Here is an 18913-nt window from a genome sequence, read left to right on the forward strand (position 1 = left end):
GTTACATAAGAGCACACACTGAAAGACAACAAAATGTTATGCAATACAATATAAACAATAGAGGGCCTGATACAACTTTAAAAGTATCATGCCTTACAGAGAGAGACGGCCAAACTCTGACCATAGGTTACAGCTCAAAATGATGATAATTATAATTTCTTCAGTAATAAATCTGAGCAGAGTGGTGAACAGCATCCAGTGGCGTCAAGGTCACAGCTGAAGCAAGCATATATATAATGTCACCATAATCCAAGACTGATAGGAAAGTATCCTCAAGAAGCAGCAGTGGATGCAATTGTAATTAACGACAGCTAAATATATATGCATTTGAACAGACTGTATGCATAAATTCCTCACACACACGTCCCGTTTCTTTGCATTCTTGTTTCATGATGTAAGTGTTCCCCTCACTCCTTCAGAACCCCAACTGTGTGAGCATCTGTCTCACGACGCTCTCCCAACATTTCTGCTCCCAGAATGGCTCACGCCGCTCTGTCGCCATGAGTCCTGTCCTGGGCCCTGTCTATGTACGTTTTTAACTCCGTCCACCGCATGCTACAGCTCAAATAACTGGGATATTTTGAACCAGTCTGAGTAAAGCAAATGTCTGTCTCATGGACAAATGTTCTTTATGTGTAGTGGACAACAGCCAGCATATCTGAGCAGCATAAGTCACTTTGGTCAACAATGCAAATAATTCAGACTACAGAGAAATGCTGCAAGGCTAACAAATCTAGATTCAAGACACTGTCAGATGTGTAATTATATGCATACAATGTGAAAAGAGCAGGCAAGAACAAGTGTCAGACAGACTGTAACAATACAACACAATGTAAAGAGAGGGAGTGACAATGGCAATCAAAATAGAAAGCAGTAATAAGAGACAATTTATCCTTTCCAGGAGCACCAACAGTAAGCCAATGATGAATTACACTGATTTAAAAGGTCAACAACCCTGACCTTTAAGCAGCATCTCTGTCGATTTCAGCAGTAACGCAATGCCGGGTATTATGAAGTGTAAGCCATACAGCGTGGGAACTGAAATGCCACTATCCTTACAACCCAGGAGACCTCCACTCTCGACTTCACTGCCCATCAATCTACCAAACTCTGCAGCAGGTTCAAGTTCTCTACGGAGCAACATCTGTTTTAAACGTAAATATATTTATGGCATGATAGCATAAACTGGTTTTCCTTGTTTTTAAACAACAGGTAAACCTAACCATTATTACATTACAAACTCTTCAAGCATCAATACCCCAGTCTGTATCATCATCATGTGACATTTACCACAACAGCAGGTGTTATAGCCTGTCGAAAAATTATTCTAAACAATACTTTCGTAACATCTCCGGGGTTCAAGTTGTGAGTTTGACTTGAATATCCGCAACATTTGTGTTTGTCCCTAATGCCTGTGTATGTGTCATCCCTATCAGCTGCTGCGTGACATATGAGCTGTTAGAGACATGAGGTGCTACCACAGTAAAGACAGGGACATGGAGCCTGAATGGAGGTGGACATGCACGTAACTTTCAGGAGTCAAATGGGCCCACGGATAAAAATAGACTATATCCTTTTTGTTATCAAAGCCTAAAATTCAAACAGGCCATTGAAGCAACTTGTTTATCCGCCAAAATAACAGTTTTTATTAAAGAATATTTGACCAAATAACATATTTAAATAAACTGATCCAAAAGGAGTTCATGAAAAATCAAAACAACATAGTAATATGATATTGTGTGGTTAGTATCAATACAAGGACAGAAGATATCTGCCTGTCTAGTCTGCCATTAATTACAGATATTAAAGTGCAGAAAGGACCTTTTACAGTGTTTTACAGTTAAGTTAAACATTCTCTTTGTTTTAAAATATTTATAAATTAAAGCATTTTGACACCAACATTCACACTTCAATGTTTAAATAAATGAAGGGTTGCAAATTAATTAATAAATATGATAAACATTTGTGTACTTACAGTGCCTTGTCCAGATGCTGCTGTTTCTCCTGGAGCTCCTGCTTCAAGCTCTCTACTTCCACCTTCAGCTCGATGTTCTGCAGCAGAGGAGCAGGGAGGTCCGTCAGCAGTTATTAGTCATTATTACTCATCATAAACACACATCATCTCCTTTCAGCATAACATCTTGATAAATGGTCATTTGAATAACTATTTACATTGTGAATACTAAAGTTTAACACCGATAGTTCACACACCACAGTGTTTTCACTGTATTGGCTGATTAGACCTCCTCTCAAGACTATGTGGGTTGTAATCAGCCAGAACTGGAAACACCTGTGTAGGCCTATTAAAAATAACATTTAACACTATACCATTTTCACTGTATAATTTTTGACTTGTCAGGACATGGTGCTGATTGATAAAAATGAAAAAACAGAACTGTTTTTTTTGCATATATGGTATAAGAACACATTAATAAAACATTTTTTTAAGACAAAGCTCGTCATGTATTGCAGTGACTAAGGACTTTGAAGCCATGTTAGGTTCATGCATTCATGTAAATCGGGGTAATAAATATATCTCATCTCTTGTGTAAATTGTGTCTGTATGTCTGTTCTGTATACCTAAGGCTATTACAGATACTATAAAAACACAGTATTGATCTGGTTCTTAAGTATTCTTGCCACCCTCACATCTTGGGCCCTTTTTTTGCCTTGTTTCTTACATCTCTTCATGACACTCTTCTCTCTCAGCAGAGTGATCAGGGTGAGAGCTGTGTATCATCAGCACTGAACATCTGACCGTGCTGTCAGTGCCGGTGTATTTTTAGAGCTGCAGAATCCAGTGCACCTCAGATATTCAACCCAGGGGCCAAAGGCTAAACTCCACAGTTTGTTTACCTGCTGGGGCCACAGGGGGGATTTCCCGGCCAATCAGGGCTCTAACACTGGGCTGGGTGGACAGAGGATTTGGAAAGCAGGATTGGTGGCGCTCAATCTTTCCATTTTGATCGTGTACGTCAGGAGTACAATTTATTTCATATTGACTCATCAGATAGCTGGTTTTAGCTTGAAACGGATCAGATTGTTCACTTTCTCTTTCCCTTGATATTCATGTAGCTGCTTCTCTGTCCATGTGTCTCTCTATGTCTGCCTGTCCTCGTCTGTCTCTTCTTGAAAAGTTGTATTATGTCTTTAAGCATGTCCAAGTATGTTGACCTTACAATGTCCCTGCCAGAGAGCTTTGTGTTCCCATCACTCACACAGTTCTGGGCTACACATGCTCCATCGCACGCAGCCTGAAGCCTGCAGTCCTCATAAACATGTTGCTGAGAGGCACACTGAGTACTCAACACCAACACACTGCTGCTCACTACCCACACACACATCCATTCTGCTCGAGTGACCAAAGAACATAACACTTGCACATAAACTGGTCACGACAAGTCTGAGATTACACATTTACACATTTTCACTCCTTGTAGAATGAATTCTAGGCTATTAAGTTACTTTGTATTGAAGAAAGAACAACAATATCTTATTTCCTAAGATGGTAGTATTATCAAAGTTGAAAAAGGTTGGCAGAAATGAATGAATAACAGACATTAAGTTGTGGTTAAAAAAAACCTTTCTGTATTCCTCTGAGGTTGGGTGTGCAGTGCATGGTAATGACACTTATATATCTAATAACTGTATTCAGTGTTAAATATGTTCATATCATTCTTGAATTTATAATTAGTTTTAAGTGTCTTTATGTACATAGACCCAAATCTCTAATGCATTCAACTGTACCGAACTGAGTAAAGTAATTCAGCAGCAACTGGAACTTATGCAACACAAGTATTCTTCAGAGCTAATGACGGTAAATGATCACTCAAATGCTCTAATAATAAATCATGTAACACGCAAGTAGGAGGAACTTGTATTCCTGTGTGTATCAACAACTTGGCTTACAGTAAGAGAGACATCGTCCCATCTTGAAAACAGCGCTAAATATAGACACTCATCACCGAGCACCTGCTATTCTGCTACCCTCCGGCCTCAGCAACAGACCCCCTAATAACCAAGCTGTGCAAGAGAAGGCTGCACTGACATGAACAAAACTAACACACCTGCAACGCTGTGAATGATCTACTACGGAGAGATATTATAACTTATTTGACTTGATATGTTAATGATGCTGCACATTTTTCAATAACAAACCTTGAAAATGCTCTTGTTGAATCATTTTGTTAACATTACTGTGAAATACAAAATGTTCAGTACAATATGCTACATCTGATATTATTTTCATGCTTTGATTAATCTGCTGTTTATTTGTTTATGAATCAATTATTAGTTTGGTCAACAAACATTTTATAAAATACTGAAAAATTAAAGTTTAAAGACCAGTTAAGCGCCACTTCATAAATACGTGCCAGTTAATAATTAAATGTAATTATTTATTTTTAGATATAATTCATTTACATTTAAAGGCCCACTACTCATCTTTCTTACTTTACTTTCAAATATTTTCTTTTACTGACTATACTTTGAAACTAAATGTAACTATTTACTCTATTTTGATAGATGCTTCAGTATACAATCTGGCACCTTAATAACATTAAACATATTCAAAAATATGTGTTTTTATTATTTTATTATTTATTAAAATATTGTAGTTGGGCTGTAAGTTGCTTATCATTTAAAGTGTATTAATGAACTGACGTGACTGAAATGAAATACTTTTACTCTAACAAACTATATGGTGAGGAGAAATGTAAAAACACACGTATGCATTATGATGCTTGACTTGAATCATGTCATTTGTCACATATGGACACTCGTATGAACGAATGCATGTGATAAATAAGTCAGTGCACTGAGGCCTGCTCTATAAATAGAGTCTCTGCAGCTCAGAGCGAGATCACTATGTGCCCAGGACCAACACACCTACTGTACTGTATTACACTGAATACTTTGGAGGGAGGACGGGAACACTGACACTCGACTAACAGCTCAGGGCAGATAACAACTACGGAACAAAGATTTAGTCCCCAATAAAACTGTGATTAGACCGATTAACCTTCAGCCACACAGAGAGAGAGATTGAAGCTCAGGGATTAAAATCCATTCTGATGACGTGGGATCAGTTTACCCAATCACTGCTGGTATGCAGTAATTGTGAGGATAAGTTACTGGACTCTCAGGTCTTGTTCGGCTGGATCAAAGAGATGTTGATGATCAGCAGGGATTTGAAATGAAGGCAGAGAGAAAGAGGGGAGTTTTAAATGTTGGCTGCCTCCTGTAAACAGACGACAGCTGAACCGGGTCACCTTATTGTCGGTGCAAAGTTTACACGCACACACAGAGAGACACAGACACAGTTCGAAATAAACAGAAGGCTACACATTTAAACACATGCATGAAATGTTCAATGAAATATGAGGCCATTTTAGGACTACAAGATATATCTAATTTGTTAACACTTTTTCTTTTGCTTAATTTTTTGGTCAATTGTTTAATATAGAACATTGTGAAAAATGCTTGCAACACATTTCCACAAACAGCATCATATCTTCTGTTTTGTCTGGAAAGTCCAAAACCCAAATATGTGCTGAATAACATTTAAAAAACCCCAGAACAAAGCAAAAACTCCTCACATTTGAAACAAGATACTGGACTTAAAGTGTTGTCACGTTTCAGTCAATAGATTGATCTATCAATCGGCCTATTCTGCAATAAAGCCAGGCAGCACAGCAACAACAGAGTAGAGTAGAGAGCATAAAGTGAGTTCTTTCAATACCTATTCACATGTGTGACCTTAGCACTAACGATTAAGTCAAACAATGTTCCCTTAGCAAGCCTCGAGGGAAATATTAAAAACTTTAAAGTTATTTATTTGGTCTCATCGTTATCAACTCTCTTCCTGAAATGATAAAACCACATTTTTGCCAACATTTATATCCAACAATTTCAAAAAGTGTATCTGTTGCAGTAGCTATTGCAGCAATGAATAGAGATTGACAGTAAATAAATTGTATTAATCAGGGAAACATGTGGGATAAGAAAAATACATTTAAATCTGCAACGTGTTTTCACCCTACTCAAAACAGAAAAAATAATAAAGTTTTAATTGTCCCCCAAACCTTGACTGAATTTTGGGCTGACAAACTAAGAGCTGAGGTCACCTCTTGGCCTATAGCTTACTTTGAGAAAGACAACTTTCTCAAAGTAAGTCGGCACCTATCAAGAGGCACCTAACTTATCCTAGATTAAATAAAATTCAAAATTGATATTTAAAGTGGACCTATCATGCTATATTTAAATGATATATTGTAGGGCCATACCTATATAAGGTATATTTATACGTTTCTGTTTTCAAAATACCAAACAGATCATGCATTTTAGCCATGCCTCATTTCGCTCTATTGCTGTTCTCCAGCACTGTTTTTGCAGGGGGCTGATTCTGTGAGCTGCAGCTGACCACGCCTCCCTGCAGGAGAGGATAGCGTGCTCTGATCAAGTCAGAAGAGGGGGAGAAAAATAGATCTCCGTCCTCCGTGTTTTATTATATTATTATATAGAGTCGTTATTCATTTGTTTTAAAGCTCAATAAATAACAAAGAAGACCTTTGACCGGCACTTTTCTAATTTTGTCCGGAAGATTTAAACTTTAACGGACATCTTGACCGGCGAAAGAAAACCTAACTGAAACTCTGCTGCACGGTCCCCTCGTTCCTTGGAAGAGGCGGAGAGGTGGGTGTTTGTCATCTGCTGGTGGACTAACCGGAGAGAATTACAGTGCTTGCCTCGACGGGGAGGGATTGCATTGAATTAAAGCAGGAGGAGCAAACGCTTGCCTCGGGGAGGGAGAAAAAAAGCCACAGCGGAGAATAAACAGAAGGGTAACCATGGTAACCATGCGCGGGAAGTCTTCTTCGCTGCTTTTGTGGCAGACTACAGCGCCACTTACAGGCCTGGCATATGTACTACAGCGTCTCCAGCGCTTTCGAGCGGCAATGGCCGGCCGTGGCCCAACCCCACATTCCCCTGATAGGTGGAGAGTTGGCCCAATAGCCGTAGCGCCACCGTCCTGACGTCAGGACAGTGTTCAAATCTGGATCAGTCTGTATCAGATCCGTTGCAGCCCCTTTTTTAGAGATTTGGGTATGGAGGAAAATAGAGAGGGTTGTGTTTTCTGACACTTGGTGAGTTCCCTGGAACACATATTCATGTATAAAAGACGTACAAAAGTGCATTTTGCATTTTGCATTTTGTTCCTATTGAAATCAGGAAGTAATTGATAAACGCAAGGAAGATCTTCTCCCAATGATGGCTGATATCCAACATACATAATACGTTCAGTATCAGCAGCAGTACTGAGCCAGTGTATCAGCTTGATACATCAGTAGATGAAAGCAATATTGAACATGAAAAGCATTCTGACCAGGGATGTCAACTTTCAATACCTTCACATTGCTATACTTACTGACACATTTCATTCAGATTTCAGTCAAAAGAAAGTAGGGAATCTGCATATTTGAAGGGCTTAAAACTGAATTTTTCACAAAGATTGCATGAGAAATTGATTTAAGGACTAATTCATTATCAATAAAGTTGTTGTTTTTTTATTATTTTTGTGTCAAACGACTAATTGTCAAGGCTCTTAAGGTCACCACGTATGCCACCGGGTCTTTTATTTATTGAGGGTTGCAGGACGGGCAAAACTAAATGTACACCGTACTAAGGATATAACAATAACATAATAATGATCACAACTCCCAGTAAAAGACAATCATGGAGAGCAAAATAAAGGTCCTTCTGGACAATTTTGGCACAAACTTCATCAATTATTACTGAGCAAAGAGCTAGCTTATGTGTAGTCTTTCAAAGGGAAGCCACATCTAAAAACAGCCACCTGCTAAAACAAACAGATGGCCGGTCACATCACTTGAACCACATCAGTGCGACAGCTGGGTCAACAAACAGTGGAAGTGGCTCAGTAAAGCAACCTTTCAGGATAACATACCTGTATAATGCCATAATGAAAGACAAACCATGACACAAAGACAGCAATTACCTCTCTTGATTAGCTACTCACTGTCAAATCTCTCTACAGGGCAAAATCCATATTTTTGATCAACCCTTCGCCCCTGAACAGCAATACCTAACATATATTCATAGACTCATTCATCATCAGTCAAACAGGTTTCCACTAGTTTCCACACACATTCTCTGAGAGGTGCCCTACTCACCGTACGATAGACATCCTCACTGCTCTCCTCGTACTTCTGCTGAATCCTCTCCTCCAGGAAGTAGATTCGGAGCTTGAGGCTGAAGTTCTCCTTCTTCAAGTCATTCAGGTGCTGTGACAAAGTACGGTAACCGTTAGACATGACGTCACAGAGCACCGATAAGGTGTGACATGTCCGTTATAGGTAAAAAATGAACGTCGTCTTCGACCTCTCCGTATCACGGGGGAACACGAAGTCCATATTAAAGGACATTGACTGTCAAGCCATGTCCATGTGTTAGAGTCCGGTAACCGTTAGACATGCTATCTCCTTCTCCAAAAGAGCATAATGTCAAAATAAACAAATTATTTACAAAATGGCATCCTAGCCTCTAACAGGCCATTCTACCCTCTACAAACACACTAAAACTAACACATTCACTAGAGTCTAAAGGGGTGTTTGCAGTGCAGAGGGCGGCTCTGCAGCCGGCAGTCAGAGATGCAGCCATGACAGCTCCATGCTGGGCTCTGATCTACTGGGGACGGGCTGGGGCTTATTTTACAGGAGGAGACATCCCTGGAATCCCAGACTGCCAGGGGAGAGGGTGGAAGGGGAGAGGAGGGGCCGAGGGAGGGTGTAGGGGTGAGGTAAAAGGCAGGGGGATCACAGGCAGTTGTGATATGAAGAGAAATCTCATGCCTCTGCAAAACAGGAGCACCAGAAGGAACAAACAGGCACATGATGAGAAAGGCGGGGGCTGGATGTGGGTCCTCTTCTGTCTTTAGTATTTTGTCTAACTCGTTTTATGTGGATTAAACTTGAATTTAATGTGTCCAGTTGCACCAGTTCCCCTCACAAATACACTTCACTTTGGGAGTTTGCAAAAAGAGGCAAACTGCTGTTTCTCTGTCTCTTACAGTAATGTAAAAAAGTAGTATGTAAAAACTGTTATCTTCAAAGCAAATACTTAGTAAAAGCTGTCAAATAAATCTAGTACACTAAAAGGTTAGAGAGTACATGCATAAAATCTTCTTCTTTTTTTTTAAAGCTGCCTAAGCACGTAACAATTTCACCAGGAGACTATGCTCCAATTCAAACACTGAGTAAGTGCATTGAACAAATCAATGACTGGATGTGTCAGAACTTTCTCCAATTAAACAAAGATAAAACTGAGGTAATGGTTTTTGGAGCCAAGGCAGAACGTATAAAAGTTAGCGCTGAGCTTCAGTCTGCAATGTTCAAAACAACAGATAAAGCCAGAAATATAGGTGTAGTCATGGACTCTGACCTGAGTTTCAACAGTCACATTAAAACAATTACTAAATCAGCCTACTATTACCTAAAGAATATATCTAGGATTAAAAGACTAATGTCACAGCAGGATTTGGAAAAACTTGACCATGCTTTTATCTTCAGTAGACTCGACTACTGCAATGGTGTCTTTACAGGTCTCACTAAAAAATCTATTAGAAAGCTGCAGCTGATTCAGAACGCCGCTGCTCGAGTCCTCACTAACACTAAGAAAGTGGATCACATCACTCCTGTTCTGAAGTCCTTACACTGGCTTCCTGTGTGTCAAAGAATTGATTTCAAAATATTGTTGCTGGTTTATAAAGCTTTGAATGGTTTAGGCCCAAAATACATGTCTGACCTACTGCTAAATTATGAACCATCCAGAACTCTCAGGTCTTCAGGGACTGGTCAGCTTTCTGTCCCCAGAGTCAGAACTAAACATGGTAAAGCAGCGTTCAGTTATTATGCTCCAAATATCTGGAACAAACTCCCAGAAACCTGCAGGTCCGCTGCAACTCTTACTACTTTTAAATCCAGGCTGAAGACTTTTCTTTTTGTCGCCGCTTTTAATTGAACTATTCACATCTTAAACTGCACTGTAACTTTTATCCATCTATTTTTTCTTTTAATGTTTATTTTATTATCTTTTCTTTTTAATGACTGATTTTAAATGCCATTTTCTTAATGTCTTTCATTTTTTGTAAAGCACTTTGAATTGCCTTGTGTTGAAAGGTGCTATATAAATAAACTTGCCTTGCCTTGCCTAAGCAAAGTAAATGTTGCTCAAAATTGTACTTAAGTACTTTACTCTAAAATGTGCCTATAGATTCTACCACTGACCTTATTTAACATGATAGCATGTCTGGCTGATAGTGATGACACATTACTCAAAATAGAGGCGATAAAAAGAGATAAAGGAACTCAGTGAGACCAATAGCATAAATATCTTATATTAACATAAATACAATATATTCTATATGAAGGTTAACACCAGAGGTGGAAGAACCTCTCAGATTATTTACTTAAGCAAAAGTAGCTATACTGCAGTGTAAAGATACTCAGTTACAAATATAAGTAAAAAGCATTAGCCTTAAAAAATACTTTAAGTACCAAAAGTAAAAGCATACGTTATGCAAAATGGCCATTTAAAGCACCAGATATTTGTTTAATTATTTTATAGATTGTATTTAAATTATTGTTGCATTAATGTGTGCATCACTTCAATGTTGCACTTGGTAAAGTGGGGTGTATTGAATTAATCTAAACTGCTGGGCAGCTTAACCTATGATAATATATAATAATGTATTAGCTGATTAAAATGGTGTATTTATAATCTAAATGTGGCAAGTAGCTAGTAACTAAATATGTCAAAAATAAATGTAATGGAGTATAAAGTAGCCTACCACATTTGCCTAAAAAAATGTAGTGAAGTAAAAAGTAGCATAATGTAAAAATACTCGAGTAAAGTTAAGTACACGGATTTCAATTATTTTACTTAAGAAGAGTCCTTGAATAATTGTACTTTCTCATATTATACCACTGGTTAACACTAATGTAAAAGGGGGTCAATAAACATACACATACTTATCAGCCGACTAAGCAGCTCTACGTTTGTCTCTTTTAGCTAGCTAATTGTAGCTAATTGTTTTGGAAGTAAGGCGAGGACATTAATTGCATGGTTGTGTCTCACTTGTCTCAGAAGTTTTAGTTTTTAAGCTGTAGCGGGTATCATTTCTGAGGAAGAAACATAAAGCAAAAACAAGAAACAACAACATAAGTGGATAAGAGTAACCGCGCTACCTGCCCAGCACCAAAGGAAACACAGGTACAATTAGCCACTCGCTAAAGCTAGCCTCTTAAGAAAGTAAAATATTGTTAGATAAATGCAATGTCCAGATATATTGTTCAGACGTTGCAGGAGACCAAAACAGAGTTAATGTCTGACTTACAGTCGTTTGGTGGCACGAAACACGAGTCAAAATGAGTGCTAATGTTGTGCCTGCTGGATGTGACACTAGCTGTTTGCTAACATGTTAGCTATACAGTAATAACAACTGAATGAGTGACAGCAGCCTCATCACAGAACTGACAGCCTGTAGCCTACACTTACTGGCCAATACCTAAATAATGCACTAAATGAATAAATCCTTTAGACTCTCTTAGGGTGAATATTATTGAAAGGGATGTGATTGTGTCATCTGAAATCTATGTGAAAATATTTACAGTAATTATTTGTTCCTTCTATTCATTCAGAAACTCCCCTGACAAAGGTTAAGCAGCATGGTAAGGTAATGGGAGCACGACAGACAGGTGAGTGGAGAGAAGTTGGATGAAATAGGAGACCTGGGAGCTGGGAGCCACAGGGCTATTAATAGGGAGGTGTCCTGAATCTCACTGAGTGGTGAATCCCCGACTGACGTCCCACAGAGAGATGAGTTATCAAAAAGGAAGACACACTCCACTAAGTCTGGTTTATCCTATATAAAAGTTACAACAGAAACAGTGCAAAGAGCATCATTAAAAATAACACTGACACATGTTACTAACACATGCATTTAGTGGTGGACAAAGTATTCAGGTTCTTTACCTGGTTAAAGTACTACCACAGTGACCAAATACACTGTTACAAGGAAATACCCTTCATACTAAATATTGTTTAAAACTCAAAAGTATTACCATTAAACTGCTTCTACTTAAAGTACAAGGTGTACAAAGTTATATTTTTGAACAATGGCCCATTTTACAACATTACCGTATTGAATTATAATATTTGATATCATATTTGTTATGTTGCAGCTGCTAGTACTATACAAGACCCTATATATGGGGTGGATTTTCATTTACATAGAAGGTTTAATAAACTATCTGAAAGTATAAAAATGTTTGATACAATTATGTATCACTTATCTGTATCATCTAAACAACCTAAACTAGATATGTAGTTTAATACACAAATAAGTACACTATCTGTATTACTTCTGAAGTGTAATTGGGTTAAAGTATAAAGTAGCATAAAATGGAAATAATCCAGTAAAGTTTAATTACCTCCAAATTGTTTTGTTTTGATTTTTAAGGACGGTACTTCAGTAGAGTTAGCCTACTCAGTTACTTTCCACTGTTGCCTGCAGTTACGTCACTGTTGTTGCTTGTTGCATTTAGTGAGTGTGTCTATTAAAGTGTCACATTACGTGCTGTTGCTAAATAATTCTGGGCAAAGATAGGTCAGGCGCCAGCGAAGTCTCCTCACAACATTAGGGATGACATCATGTACATAATGTGTGTTTTTAAACTCCACACATGACACAACTCACACACACTCACTTTACATCGCTCCATCAAAGACAAATACATAGGAGTGAATGTGTGTAAATATGTGCGGTTAGTATGTGTTTATTTCAGTGACACATTTATGAATTGGCAGCCATGCAACTGACTTTGAGTCCTTTCGTGACTAGTTGGTGACACCTCCCGTTTTAACAGAGCTCAGGCACCTCCAGAATAACATTAAAGGACGAACACTGGTGGTGAGTTTTAAGGGACTATTATAGTGCTTGTTAAGCGTTATATTCTGATCTGGTATGCGTCTGAACATTGACAGATTGGGGTGTGTATTTAAGAAAAAGCATGTTGGACTTGGAATTGATTTAACACAGTCTGGGTATTTCAGAGGATAAGATAACGTAGTATTGGTTACAATACACAATATTACAAATAGACAGTGTAAACTCATACAAAGTGGGTTACTTGCTGTTCTCAACACAAGGCAATATGAATTAAAGTACTTTAGTTCCTAGACAATGATCTCTGTTGTATATTTAAGGCGAGAATTTACAACAGGTAAAAGGATGGAGGTATAAATCGGTGTGGGTACTTTGATACAAGATGTTTTGGACTTAACATAAAGCTAGATCCTGACAGCAATAAGCTTAGCGAAGCAGGCATCCAAGTCTTTATGCAAAGCTTAAATTATGTTTGTTTTTTTCATGTGCACATGTTTTTAAAAGAAAGATGAGCCTGAGGAAAAGTAAATAGATACAAAAATATATTTTCATTTAAACACATAACAGCTACATAAACTGTAACCCTGATCTCTTTTGTCTCAAGACAAGCAAAAAGTGTGTGTTTGATCTTACATCCTACCTTTATGAGGCTTTGGTTTACCAATCAGTCAGTCTTTTTCTTTGGATTCATAGTCATGATAATTTAAAGACATTTACATTGTTGTGTCGCATCAGACAAAAACATCCAACTTTTGCCTTGTTGAAGTACACTTTATCAGCATGAATTATGATTGTCATATTTAGGTTTAAATTGTGATCTGGACTGTTCTCCAAGCTCATTCCAACACCCTGCTGCCAAACATCAAGAGGGATGTTGAATGTAGTCTTTTTGAACAATGTGACTGGTACAATGCCCAAAAATAGTGTGGCTGAGTCTGATGAGAAATCCTAAAGTAGGCCATGCTGTAGCCAGAGGCACTCTTTCACAACCAGGAGGGATCAGGGTGTTTTCCATCTGATACTATCAGCTGCAGGAGTTCTGTAGTCCCCTTTCTGTACAGTCATTTAATAAAATATGTTCCAGAGAGAGTATGGATATGAGTAAGGATATACGTATTAGATTTCCTCAATATTCAGTAATCTTCTTCCATAGCAGGATTACTGCATAACGGCAGACCAAAATCAGCTCATTACTTCTTGCAGGAAGATGTGAAGCCACTAGATGGCACTGTATGTTATTACTGACAAGAGTAGTGTTCATTATGGCAGAGGACAAAGAAGTGTCACTTTTATTAAGCTCATTGACAATTTAAAATAAAAGGTCTCACCTGTTCAAACTCCCTGAGCGTGTGAAGCTGAAGAGGAGGAGAGTTGTCTGTTTCATTACGACACAAATCTAAGCAGAGGAAAAACATGTTTTTAAATCACCAAATATCTGTGAATTAGCAAACCATTTTAGCAAATATAATTTAACATGATCCTTGACCACTGTGTACCTGTCATGCGACCTGGGTTTTTGGATGAAGTCTGCTCTTCCACAGCACTGTCGAGAGAAACAAAAACATATTGTCAACACTTACATAATACATAAGAGAGAGAGAAGAAAATATACCTATGAAATCAGAAACCCATATCCGCATATCCACCACAACATTTATAGACGTGTGAATATCATACAAAATAAGCTTTGTAATTCTGAGAGAAAGAGCTCTTCTGGAAATTGAAAAAGCCGCTCAAATCCTTTCTCTAACAGCATAATCTTATTTACATGTCTGTGGGGAATTGGGGGTCATCAGGGAGTCCCAGCAAGGGGAGCAACTGGGGCTCAAAGTTTAACTCAGCCACTCAGAGCTTTAGTAGACGTACCTACCTGCTATCTACCAACCAAAACTCAAACCTGGATGTGCACATGACAGATGGAATCAGTGCAATCAGTGTTCTCTTAATCTGGTTTTAACAGAGTGATTTCCAATTAAATAAAACACTGTGTGCACATTATAAGATTAATGAACGGGCGTACACCTACAAAATGTTCTACAAAGAGACATGCCAACCAGGAAGAGACTGAAAATGAAGAAAATAAACACAAAACGATGACAAATAGGCACAAAATAACTACAATAAACATGAAATTACTAAAATGATACACACAGAAAAGGCTAAACAGCTATAAAATCTGTCTTGCTCTTAGAGGTTGTGGGGGCTCTTGCATGTCTTTCCCCAGGTGTCGTTTGTCTCATAATCTGTGTGCACTGACCACAGCACAACAGTAGCAGCATAAACCCACTATTTTTGCCAACCATTACCCCTCATACAGGGCTGCATTCTGTTCATTAGCTGTCCCCTTTCCAATCTCTGTGTGTACATTCCTCCGACAGCTGCTCCATCAGAAAATGTAAAGACAGTTGCTGCATGCCAGAGGATTAAACCTTTTGCCAGGTGGATGAATAGTCTACACATGCTGCATCATTGTGGTGGGCAGGGTATCAATATCACTACGTGTTCACTACTGTTGTGCAAATATCAATGTGATGGTCCATTTTTAGTAACAGTGAGAGCCCCTCTGTGTGGGAGGGATTTGGTGATGCAGTAACCTACATACAATACCACACACTGCATGGAGACTTTGAACTGCGATAACTCTGAATTAATGATAAGTAACTCTTATACTCCATATTGATGCTTAACGTGGGTTGTGATGAGTCAAAACGATGTTTATTATTGAAAGTCATGCAGTCAGTCCTTATTTAGTCGTGCTCTCTCGAGTATTTGAAGGAATTTAATCTTAGTTTTTACTTCTTGGCTTGCTTCATTGAGTGTCTCCCTGGCCATGTATCCCAAATACAGTGTTGGGCCCTTTACATGTTTGCTACTGTATTGCAATGTAAGTTCATTTGTGCAAAGTAGGCCAAAATTAGCCTCATGTCATTTACCCTATATATGTAATCAGAAAATAAATTATGAATGCATTGGGCTGACAATAGAGACATCCGGTGCAATATAGCAAATGAACGTCAGCAATTGTATTGCCAGTGGCTTCAATACCTTTAACAACCGACCCATAAAGGATGCTAGTATGTGATACAGACACGGCCCTGATCACACCGGAGGATGCACGACAGAACGCTGAAAACCACATATAGAAAATAAGCACATAGAAACCGATATTACGTTTTTAATTCACCCAACAACAGTTTATAAGCCCGTTTTTTAAGATACCCAGTGAGGGCTATAGTGTTCCTCTGCGGTGTTCCCCCGCACACAAGCATCCTAACAGCGCCTCACCTCTCAGACTCTCCCCAGATTTGCTCCGGTGGCGATGAGATCCAATCCATATAGGCTGTTTCCTTCAGTCAACGGGCATTCATGCCGGTAAACCGCTGCTTTAAATCACCAGTCCATTGTTCATTTTGACAGAAAATACAACCAGTCAGGAACATGTCATAGTGTACGCGCTCGAAGCACCGCGCTCAGGTTAGGAGGGGGTGTGTGCGGATGCGCGCCCTGAGAATAAATGCTGGATGTGACAGAGCCCCGTCCCACAGAGCAGAGCCCCTACTGTTCAACCTGAACACCAGCACGAGCTGAGGGGAACAATGAGCTGCTTCTAGTAAAACTGCATTCTGAGTAAAAATAATGATCAAATAATTTCCTGATTTGACTGAAAATTGTTGATTTTCCAAGCATAAGGTTACCATTACCATATAGGCAAAATGTTGATTAATAGTCCAGTTTACTCTGAGACAGAAGATCAAACCGTTTTCATGTAATCCTTTTATTTATACATCACATATACTGAGGTAGCTGGGCCAATCAAGCTTGGACTGAAATATCGAAATTACATCTCTCTTCTTTGATATTGACTACAATTATTGCTACAATGCATCAATTCATTATCAAGCAAATGACTTGTGCATGAACTCTAAGCAGCGGTGATGCAATACATATTTCGATTTACTTTTACTTATTAATAGTTCTATCACACTATAGGACACTCAATTATTAGTCATGCATGTTTAAAGTACAAATAAACTGCACAATTCTGAATCAGAGAAATATATATATTTTTGTAAGGTTGCAGTCTGTTTTAATCCCATGACATGATCTCTCCTCTAGTTTCTAATTTTAACTGAATTATTGCAAAATACTTGGAAAATGGTTTCTGCACTAACTTTTGCTTTATGCATACTTGGCAACAATTCTCTGCAGTTGAAACAAAGTGGTATTCAGGGCAGAGAGTAATAAAGGCTTTACAGCACACATTGTTCAGATGTTGCTTAATTGTTAGTATTTTATTTCATTATTCTTTATCCAGCAACTTTCCCATGTTAAAAAAACTGATTTAGACAGAGTTACATTTTAGGAGTCCGACTCAACTGTTATTTATATGAAGTTGTAGAGGCTTTTGATTGAAAGCTATTTACATTGACTCAAGGGTCCTGTTCTGAAAGAGAAGGGGATTAAGGGGGACAAAGTTAATAAGATTATATCGTTGTTTGGTTTAGCAGTCAGTAACAGTAAAAGGTTGTGTAGAGGGGAAGAGCTTTGTTAATCTTGTTAGAGGAAACAAAACCTGTGTGTAGTCTCCTCTCAAAATGAAACAGATTTGAATGATTAGAGTGAGTTCTTATCTGAGCCTGTGGCACCATGAGCCTGAAGGATGAAGAATTATAACTTCAAGCTAGTAAAGGACCAAATATATCAGACTGAGTTTAGTTCAATACTAATTTACCAGAAGCCTGGTGCATTCTTATTTCTAACAACATACACTCACATCAGTCCTAAACGGTTTCTCAGCTCCTTGATACTATCATGTGTGGTGACGTGGAGTTTATTGTGACTTGTTTTTGTTAACTATGGCGCCCTCTTCTGGAGTGGGGGTGTTAAATTCAACTACATGTGTTTTAGTTTAGTGCTGCAAAGGTCAAACAAACCAAAGTCTCTGTAAGCACAAACCACTGCTGAAGGCTGCTGCATGATCATCAATGGAGGACACACTGATATTTTTAGGTACATTAAGATATGTGTAATACATTTGTGAGTGAGTGAGGGAATATGTGTTTTTATTTGGTCAAAGGTACTCTTTAAGGTTAGGGTTTAACAATTGGTTAAGATCAGCGTAAGATCTTTGGTTAAAATGGTTGTCTTTAAGTTGTGAATCCAGTCCTTGGATCTGTGCATAGAGCTTGAATCAATATTCATATAAATGATACATTCAAAAAAAAAATCCACCTGTTTTTATTAAAATAAGGCTACTGTGCTATTGTATTTAACATCTACTCTTGATACATTTCCTGTTGGATTAATATCAATGCACTACAGGGGAGACAAAAATGTCTTGCTCATTATTTACAATTCACAGATTGTCATTTACAGAATAAGTAACAGCTTGTTGAGATTTTTTTTGCAGAGATGACTAAGGTATTAATTAGCTTTATTTGTTTATTTTTAAGCCAGCAAGTTTACAATTCTCTTGTAGTCAGCCAAATTAGCTGCAATGACTTCATCAAACACTAGATGTCCTCATAAACCTGCTTTGCACTCACGCATTTAGCACTCAACATCTCCAACTATACACAGTAATACTTCAATTCAACAACACATCAGTCCTCTTAAAATAATCACTCCAGATACAGAAGGATCTTGTATTTCTTAAAGGTCCCCTATTATACTGTTTTTCATCAATATATTATAGGTCTCAGATATATACAAAACATGTCTCTGAAGTGTTACCGAACAGATCACCCATTGTAGCATCCCATAATCCCCTCTGTTTCAGCCCTGTTTCAAAAGTGCTGATTCTCTGTCTGTTACTTTAGATGAAAATAAGGAGCCCCTCCCCACGCCCCTCTGAGAGAGATTTGGTTAAAAAGAACACAAAGGTGCTCTAGGAGGAGATTCAGGTGATAAGGTGGGGGGTGTTACCTTGGGTGGTTATTGGCTAATGGT

General features: G+C 38.3%; 1 protein-coding gene across 1 annotated transcript in view; it reads right to left on the reverse strand.

The window, feature by feature from the left end:
• Nucleotides 1–16449, reverse strand: part of wu:fj49a02 (myomegalin) — a 51039-nt gene extending 34590 nt beyond the window's left edge. The window contains exons 1-5 of the mRNA XM_034137530.1: nucleotides 16250–16449; nucleotides 14461–14507; nucleotides 14293–14360; nucleotides 8193–8303; nucleotides 1976–2052 (exon numbers count right to left, since the gene is read on the reverse strand). Of these exons, the coding sequence (XP_033993421.1) occupies nucleotides 1976–2052; nucleotides 8193–8303; nucleotides 14293–14360; nucleotides 14461–14507; nucleotides 16250–16299 (353 nt within the window). The 5' untranslated portion in view covers nucleotides 16300–16449. The remainder of the gene's footprint in view (nucleotides 1–1975; nucleotides 2053–8192; nucleotides 8304–14292; nucleotides 14361–14460; nucleotides 14508–16249) is intronic.
• Between the last annotated feature and the right edge of the window lie 2464 nt (nucleotides 16450–18913).

Source organism: Trematomus bernacchii, unplaced genomic scaffold (genome assembly GCF_902827165.1).
Source record: "Trematomus bernacchii unplaced genomic scaffold, fTreBer1.1, whole genome shotgun sequence".
In the NCBI taxonomy this organism is placed as follows: Eukaryota; Metazoa; Chordata; class Actinopteri; order Perciformes; family Nototheniidae; genus Trematomus; species Trematomus bernacchii.